At 39.2% G+C, this 9650-nt stretch overlaps 1 protein-coding gene across 6 annotated transcripts in view; it reads right to left on the bottom strand.

Moving 5' to 3' along the window:
- pcdh9 (protocadherin 9) overlaps positions 1-9060 on the bottom strand; it is a 225244-nt gene extending 216184 nt beyond the window's left edge. For 4 of the 6 annotated variants that reach the window (XM_015371270.1, XM_015371268.1, XM_015371269.1 and 1 more), the window contains exons 1-2: positions 8325-9060; positions 4763-7880 (exon numbers count right to left, since the gene is read on the bottom strand). In XM_015371270.1, the coding sequence (XP_015226756.1) occupies positions 4763-7798 (3036 nt within the window). In that variant the 5' untranslated portion in view covers positions 7799-7880; positions 8325-9060. The remainder of the gene's footprint in view (positions 1-4762; positions 7881-8324) is intronic. The other 2 variants (XM_015371267.1, XM_015371266.1) reach the window with 2 other exon arrangements.
- Between the last annotated feature and the right edge of the window lie 590 nt (positions 9061-9650).

A 9650-nucleotide genomic window follows, 5' to 3' on the forward strand; every position in this document is an offset into this window, starting at 1 on the left:
CCATTAGATTTCTAATTTTCACAGTATTACTTGCAAACCCTGCAACCCCCAGTCAACCATAATAACATGAGCTCTGGGATCTGACGCACAGCACATAGTTAATGCATAGCCATTGGGTTCATGTTGTGATAGTGAACCATAGCTATGCCCAAGACTACTGACAGAATGAGAGGAAGACTGATGGTGATGATTATATTTGGTTTCTTAGATGCTTGTGATGCCTTGTGAAACTAGGACAGTTTTTGTCAAGCTTTTTTTTCCGTCAATGTTGTTTACACAAATGTTGGTCCCTGGAGGGTAAATAATAAGCAAGGGAAAAAAAAAGAAAAAGCAGACCAGGATTGCTTCCATTGCTATCAGCAGGGTTCGGGGGGTGATATAAACTCCACACCACAAGGCATTTGTTTGTGATGGCAGAGTTGTAAATGTCTGTTATTACCATTCCTTACATGTTCTATACTCCCTGAAAAGGAAGGTCAGGATTTGTTGTTGCTTTCAATGCCTTTTATTCCTCCTACCTTTTTTTCCATCAGTTTTCATTGTTATTGATTGGCATTGATGCTGCACAGAAGTGACTGTTGAAAACTGAAAGAAAATTGCTTTTTAATTCTTAGAGAAAAGTCAATTTTAAACTCTGCTCTGCTGGGCTTTGTGTCTTTTTCTTGAACATCCTTTTTTAAATTAACTGCTTATTTTCAGTTAACTTCAGGTGAGCAGAGATGTTTGCCATTGGTTTGTTAAAGAAGAGTAAATGCTAAATTTCATCAGTCTATCATTCACCTTTGTGATGGCTTATATAGTGCAACAAATTGCACCCTACTGACTTCAGTTTCAGTATATTACATCAACTCAGTTTTCGACCAAAAAATAAGTAGTAATAACTTTAACTCATATTGACACATTTTATTATCTGTGTGCATATAAGAAATCTTTTAATATTGCAGTTCTTATCTTCTTTTTTTTCCCTAAAGCCTAGCAACTGCATTGCATATGATATGATAATCCGATGATATTGCTTTCTGGATTTTCTGTCTGCTTAAGGTTTCACTCAAATATAATTGGTCTCATTTTCATTCTTGCTTTTAAAGAGAAACTTCACTAATCCTATTCCTGTTATTTTTTTTATTTGACAAACTGAGAGAAATACCTAAAAGCAAAGGTATTCTCTTTTTGTCATAACTGTAAAATGGTAATGATATGCACATTTTAGCCCTACCGGTTTGCAGTGTACAATAAATTCGGTATAAGAATGGAAAAAGGAAATGAATAGCTTTTAATAATACCCTAAATTATTGCAGGATGACAATTTTAGGATAACTGACGTCTATTATATGTTCAACTAAATGTAAACCTCATTCTCCAACAATAAGATCCTTTTAAAATAGCTATGACTATATATCAGAAACAGAATTTCTTTGGAGTCTTTTATATATATCTTCAAATATGGATCATGGTGGATAATAAAATGGTGGATTTTTATTTTATTCTACCTGTATTACTTTTTCTGTATTGTTCTTTAAACAAATGTTTGAAGACATATCATCCAGCTGTCAAGAAAAGAAAATATATCAAACCGCACCAGAGGAACAAAAACAATCTAACAGGAGTAAAAGAGAGAAAGGTGCAGTTTGAGAAAATTTTACATGCCTTACTGTATTTAAACCATTTTTCTGAGATATAAACATGATCCAAATAAAACTTGTATGGTCATAGAATCAAAGGTCAGACTGGACCTTTTTATATAGACTTGCCAGTGGGTTCTGGGGCTGCCAAAGGGCCCTCTACTTAGTGGGAAATCTATAAAGGCAGATATTTAGAAGGTATCTTGAACCACCTCAAATTATTCCTTATAAATGAAATCATTATGAAATACTGATTATGATCATATTTATATAGCCCCATGATTTTGCTGACGCTTAAAATGTCGGTAAAATAATTTCTTTCAACTACAAGAAAATCAATCTAGTTATTTTTTTCGTGTTTGGGATTTTCACCAAAAGTGTTTTCAGCTTTTATTCTGATGCTAAGAGTAAAAGTACTGTTAAAGTAATGCTGCAGCTACAATTTAGTTCATGTAATCTGATGATTTTTTATTGAGGACCTTATGACTGTGCAAGGCTAGTCTTCAAATAAAGTGATAAAGCCAAAATGAAACTTTTAAGGTTTTTAAAGTTATTCCTGAGAACAGCTTTTCCTGAAATATTCTACTGTTTCTTTTTTTCTCTGGATTTTAGAAAAACAATACATTAATAATAATAATGAATGAACTTTTTAAAACTCCAAATTAGAGGTCATTTTTTCCAAACAGACTGATGAAATTACGCAAAAAAAAACAACATATAGGTTGAGGTTTAGAATGTGTTTACTTTGAAAAACACAGGGAGATTCTACCCTTTGTTGCGGCACTTATACCATATGCTTTATGTTTTCCTTAAACTTTATTAAACTAAATATCTATTAACTTTATACTATAATATATACTATAATCAATGGAAACAATTTTTGAATTAGGGAAAAATATTAACTTATTTATACTATATATATAATTTTATATAGTATTTATATATAGCATAAAATTCCCTGTACACTTGATGCATGATAGAACACAATGAATACAACCTGTTTTTAAATTTTCTTTTAAACAACTTCTTTTCATTTTTTGTGTTCGTAATGCGTCCTGTATTCAGAAGGTTTCTGGTTAAAGCCCCGTCTACCAATCAGAGGATTTCTGGTTCAAGCCTTGTCTAAGTCATTGTGTCCTTGGCCTAATGATTGTGATCAGAGGGCCTTGTGGAACCTTTGTATGGCAGCCTTGCTTCTTCTATGTAATTGTGCCCCAAGGCAGCTGTGGCCACAATGTAGTCAATGCCGCAAGTGTGTGAAGTACTTTAAAAGCCAGTGTGTAGGGGAAGTAAGAATAAATCAAGATATAAAATTTTAGAGAAAGTATTATGTATTGATTTTTATTTATTGTGTTGCTTTTTTCACCAGATAAGTTCAGGTTTGAAACAATATGGATTGTAGAATTATTTAAGGTTTTTATCTTTCTTTGCTGGGTATCAACAAGTTCTAACTCTTACAGCTGTTGATTAAGTGTATAAGAAGGATTGATTTGTGGAAAAAAAAGGCTTGCAAAGGTAGTATTAATGTTATACAAAAGCACCTGAAAGCTCATAAATCAAATGATAAAAACCTCGGTGAGTAAAAATGTACATTGTATGTGGCACTATAGAGAACACACTGGCTCTGTTTGTGCGCTTCTTTGAATCGTTTGTCAGAAATATTGATTCTAGTAAATCTTGTGTGGAATTGTGGGATGACTGAGCAAATCAATGACGTTGTGCTTACAGTATAGTGTCATATCTCATGTGTCACCCTCTAGGGCTGGAAAAACCCCAACCCACCAGCCGCAACCACCATCACCTGTTTTATCTTCTTTACTCAAATCTCCAACGACACACAAGCACCAAATACTGAGTGACGCTACAATGAATGCCTCTTTTGACTACTGCCTCTCACACAGAAGCACATTACATGCATCTAAGATGCAGTCGCCCAGAGTTATACATCCAAAGGAGTTGCCCGGTGTTGTCCCTGTAATTCAACTCTTTCCTCCAGATAGATGCTATCACTCAGATCTACAACTGCCATTATCAATCTTCCCTGTGCTACTTCTGCATCATTAGGTGAGAGTATTTTACTAAGAACTCTAACATAGGTTTCATTCCTTTCTTGTCCTCCCTTGCATTCCACTGCAAGTTGGCATAGTGCCAAGCTGTGCCATGCAGCGCAACAGTGCCCCCTAAAGGTTTAGTACCACCACACGTCAAACCTGACCAACAGAGTGATCTCACAGCCTTCCATTTATTTCACTTTCTCTCCTCCATTTTTGTCCACGTGTGTTCCACTAGATTATAAATGTGTGTTGTGTAGTGCTACTTTATTAGCAGAAAAATTAATAAGGCTCTGATAAAAAGCAGCATGGATTACGTTGAAATTTGAGGCTCATTATTGGCTAATCCTTTTTGAATTGGATGTGTATCAAGTTCCAGACAAGCTTTACTCAGTTCGCTGGTGTGATTTTAGAGAAGGAATTAAATTCAAGCTTAGATGATGAGGCAAAGCCCACAGTGACATTCACAATAGCTCTGTAGCAGTCTAATTATTGACTATTGTTGCTGCAGCAGGTGTTGAAAAGGTTACAAACTCTTTAGTGATATTACAGTGCACACTAAAATAAAAAAAAATATAAATAAATAAAAAATGAAAACACTTTTATGAGAAGAGAGGTGAAAAGTCTGCTTTTTTATGTTGGCAGCATTTTGCTGTGATGATAACATTTATCTGAGTAGATAGGCAAGAAAAAAATGTTTCTTTCACAAAGTACATTGAATCACAATTATTCTTGTGTAGATATAGTATGACAGTTTTCTAAACTGGGTGCTGAAGAGGAATAGTAAGGCTAGAAAATTGCTTACCCACTTGCATTTCCTTAAATATTGAATAGGTTTAATTATAAAACCAGCTTATAATTATTATCCCCAAATTATAATGCTGAGTCCATGATCAACTCCATTTTCCACACCTCTCCTTTTTTAATTTTAGACTGAGATACAGAGGATTTTTTTGGAGTTGTAACTCTGCAACACTTTGTTTCTTGAAACTATCTTATAGTGAGTCCCTAATCTAGACTGGCACTTCAGCACTGTGGAACAGGGCAGTTATAGGCAGTACTTATAGACCAGTAAAAGTGCTCCTTTACCTGCTGTCTGGTGTGCATGGGCCCCTTCGTTTTGAACCCTCCTTGGGAGCTGCTCTCTGAGGCACTGAAGTGGTCGGAGCTCGTGGAGGATCTCTTGGAAAGGGTGTCACAGCCCCCAACAAATGTGTTATCCAGTGGGAGTTCCTGAATCACATGATGCTTCTTGACTGAGACAGGTGTGTCGGCCTTGAGGTGGAAGGCCGATTGTGGCGAGGCTGACTTGTAGTGTCGAGCCAGGTCGGGGCTGCTTGGTTTGAATGTGGTAGTAGGTGTGGCATTCCAATCAAACCGTCCAATTCCTTGTTCTTCCAGCTCAGTGGGCAGACTGATGGTTCCGTTGATCGGTTCATGCGCAGGATCATCTGGTTTGTTTCCCTCGATGGTGACAAAGTTGAGCAAGGAGCTTTTGGGGGACTTTCGTTTCTTACGCTTTTTCTTTTTGTTTTGCTTGTTTTCTGTGTTGGGTGACATCCACTCAGCCCCTTGCTTTTTTCTTTGTGCAGCTTTAAATCTGGACGCATGGCGGCATCGCAGCAGCACAGTCACAAAGATGACAATAATCACCACCAATGCACCGGTAACAAAGGCTATCATTATAGTTAAATAGTCACCATTTTGATAAGTTTCACTGCTTTCACCAATGTTTCTGTCTATCGGGGTCTCCATGGTGCGCCGAATGAGATCATAAATGAGTGTTGAATTGCCCACAGTGTCATTGACATACAAAAACACTAGCACCAGGGTATGGAGTGATTTTGGATACCCCAGGTCACTGATATTGACTACTAATCTGTGCAAGCCTATGTCCGTTACTGCAGGCTTTTCTTCCAGCGTAATGTTTCCTGTCACAGGGTCAATTCTGAATAAACCTTTGTTATTCCCACTCACAATGGTGTATTTCAGTTCAGCGTTCATTCCTGTGTCCCCATCAACAGCAAACACCTCAGCTACCACAGATCCCGGAATAGAGGACAGAGGGACAAGCTTGAAAGAGGTGTTAGAGGGCGGGTAGATGACAATTGGTGTGTTGTCATTGACATCAATGACATTGATGGTCACCTTTGCAGCAGAGGAGCAAGGAGGTCTGCCACTGTCCACAGCCTTAACATCAAAAGTATAGGAGCTCTGTTGCTCCCTGTCAAATGACACATTAGATTTTATCACTCCAGAGTATGGATCTAGTATAAAGTTCTCATTGTCATTCAGTATAGAAAGAGAGACAGCAGCATTTTCTCCAGCATCTGAATCTGTCACAGTAATCACCCCTACTGTGCTGTATTTAGGCAGATTCTCTGACACAAAGAACTGAAAGTGGTTATGTGTGAATTTTGGGTTGTTATCATTTTCATCCAGCACAGTTACAATAACAGCTGCCTGTGTTTGCAAAGGGGGGGTCCCATTATCTCTTGCCGTTACAGTGAAGAGGAATCTGTCCTGATCCTCCCTATCAAAAACCCTAGATGCAGTTAGGACTCCAGTTTTGCGATCCAGATCAAAAAATGATGCATTTGGTCCCAGCTGATAGACTATTTCTGCATTCTTGCCACTGTCCTCATCTGTAGCTGTAAGGGTAGTGAGGAACAGGTCGCGTTTGTTGTTTTCCATGATGGCCAGCTCAATGACTGGCTGAGTAAAAATAGGTTGGTTGTCATTCTCATCTTCCAGCCTCACTCTCACCAAGGCTGTCTGATTCAAACTCGGCTTTCCAGAATCTGATGCAACTATTTTAAAGTTGTATTCCTTCGTCCCCTCATAGTCAAGCAGAGCAGATGTTTCTAGCAGATACTGGTTGTCATACACAGCTTTCAGATGGAAAGGTACATCCTTCTCTATGAAACAAATGACCTTGCCATTTATGTCAGTGTCTTTGTCTGAAACTGTGATGAGAGCAATCTTAGTATTGATGGGATCCTTCTCTGAGAGGAAAACAGTGCCGTTAATGGGACTGATGATGTATCTGAGGTCTATATTAGGTGGATTGTCATTAACATCAGTCACATTTATAGAAACAGTAGCTTTGGCAGGACTTGAGCTGCCATCACTGGCCAAAACAGAAAGCTTGTGAATGGCAGTTTCCTCCCTGTCCAGAGGTCTCTGCACTGTAATTAAGCCAGATGTTGCATTTAATGCAAAAAGTCTTTTAGTTGCAGGAGACACTTGAGTTCCAAATACATAATGTATGTCTGCATTTGCCCCTATGTCTGCATCTGTAGCCTGGAGCTGCACAACAGATGTGCCTATGGGGGAGTTCTCAGGTATATGCACCTCTATCTGACTCTCTTTGAACACCGGCTTGTTATCATTGACATCTGTTACAGTGACCTGAAGAATGGCAGTGCTGGATTTCTGTGGGCTCCCTCCATCCTCTACTTTAATTTTCATCACATAAGTATCCTTCTGCTCCCGGTCAAGATTCTGCTGCACAATAAGCTGGGGCCACTTCTCCCCCTCAGGCGTCTCCACAATGTCTAAACCGAAGGCACTTTGCCCATTGATCAGCTCGTATTTGTGGACACTGTTGGGGCCAGTGTCTGGGTCAGTGGCAGAAGGAATAGCAAAGCGGCTGTTAATAAGAGTGTTTTCTGGGATGGAGATGTTGATCACAGGGGATGGGAACATGGGGGCATTATCATTTGTATCTTTGACAATTATTTTTATCTTAATCAGTCTGAAATAATCATTAGGCAGGATGACCACTTCAATTTCAAAGGAGCACTCGCTGTCCTCAAATGAGAGTCCAGGGCACAACTTCTCTCTGTCTATTCTGTTTGATGTTGTGAATATCTCTCCAGTGTTGCTCAGAACACGAACCAGTGGGTTGTCTCCAGCTTTGGAAACCAGTCGGTACACAAGATTAGCACTTGCTCCAGTGGCAGCATTTGTATGGGAAATGTTGAGGTCCTTTGGTATATTTCCAATGAGGACATTTTCTTGCAATTCCTCCCTGATGGGATATATTAATTCTTGAGCAATGGAAGGATCAAGCCATATGCAGGCAAGCAGAGCACCCAACAGGTAATAGTCTTTCAGATCCATGACAATTTTAATTTTTCTCCAGGCTTTGCAATTTGACAATTTGCTTCTGTGCAGCGTCAACACTTATCGTCCAAATAAACACCTACGAATAGAGGAGAGAGTTTTTTTCAGTGAAGTTTCTTTGGATGCACAGTAATAAAATGTATGTAAGGTAAATTATTTCCTTTAATTTGGTATTCATTGAGTCTAATATTAAATCTAACAGTAAATGTTCAGCTGAATATTTAAAACATTGAAAAGAAAAAAAAACAGCAAGTAATAAACTGTAACAGTGTCTTTCTCCCTTTGCAAATCCTCCTGATTTCATGCTCACCAAGAATCTTCCACCCCATAGGCTGAAAAACTTCACAACAAATTACACAGTTTTAATAATTTCTCACTTAAACTAGCAACATTAAAGAGTTTAAGCTGTGTGTGTGGGCTCCTAAACAAATGAATGCACATGAATTAAGCTTATACAAAGTAAGCTCAGTGAGATGTTGCATTCAGTGGGCATCTGAGACTCATTCTTATCCTATATACATACCCCAAATCCGTTGCAGCAAGCAGAAAAAAAACTGGAGTGTGTTAGCTCATAGTCTTCTCATCCCTTGGTGCCATATGCAAGTTTGTTCAGGTAAAGAGACCCCTCTCTGCTGATAGGCGTTTTGTTCCAGAGAAGAGAGAGAGAGAGAGAAAGAAAAAAAGAAAAACCTTGTAGGAGTGATCAGACCTATGATATTTGGAGTAAAAACTGCAAAGCGCAAAAACTGGGGTTAATGCGAGGTTGCATAGCCAGTGTCGCAGTTCCTTTCTCCCAATTTAACTTCAGGGATGGACAGAGAATAACAAGGATTGATCAGCCCGGCTCTCCCGGCAGCCAGAGCAAGGTTATCAGAGGTCTGTGCTGCCTCTTATAAGTACGGATCCAGTGTATATATGCACACCTAGATATATAAATAAATGAATAGTGATCTCCCGTAAATGTCCCGAGAAAACCGTCTTTCTCCTTGTTTTTACCGGGCTACCTGTGAAGGTGAAGGTGCCGACGAGGTGAACGCAGGAGACACTCGTGTCCCGTCATGATTCAACCTCACGCAGCTCCATCAGGTACATGCACAAAAAAAGCATAAAATAAAAAGGATATATATTTATAAAAAAAAAAATGAGGTGCAAGACCTTAGAGTTAATCCCGCTCGGAGATGCCAAGCAACATGAAAAACCTCTACAGTGTTATACAGCGATGCTCATACTCCCGCTTATCCTCGCAGTCTCACTCCCAGAGCAGAATATCTTGCACTAACTCTTTGTAAACCCATAGGAGGGGTGGTGAAGTATACCGCTCTAACGCCCCCCTCCTCCCAACCCGCCGACCCTCGTCATTGGACACCGCCCATCTTTTTCAGCTGCGCTGTCAACCCGGAGCCGCTGCAGGATTGGTCCGCGGCCGCGTCACTCAAAGCGGTCCGGAGACGCTCGGAGAGGATGCTGCAGGCTGCAGGGAGACGCTTAACCAAAACCCGGAGGCTGGAGGGGGTTGATGATGAGGATGACGACGGAGATGAAAATGATAAAGCTGGCAGTCATATTGATAATAATGAATAAAAAATAAAATAAAAACGTCCTCTTTCTTTTATGTATAGAGCCAAAAAGCTGATAAAGATATGCATCAAAGCACAGGTGCCAACCTGTTTGTCAGGCAGGCTGCAATAATTGGGGAGCTGCTTAGAAAAAAAAAAGGACACACTTGGAGAATTATGGCCCCGGAAGGAAGAAATAAAAAGAAATGGATAAACCAAGCTTACTATACAAGCTTTGTGCAAGAACCTCATATCTGGGTTTCAGAAAGAGAATACATTGTCTCAGCATATTT

This window comes from Cyprinodon variegatus, unplaced genomic scaffold (assembly GCF_000732505.1).
Source record: "Cyprinodon variegatus isolate N-32 unplaced genomic scaffold, C_variegatus-1.0 Scaffold55, whole genome shotgun sequence".
NCBI classification, from domain to species: Eukaryota; Metazoa; Chordata; class Actinopteri; order Cyprinodontiformes; family Cyprinodontidae; genus Cyprinodon; species Cyprinodon variegatus.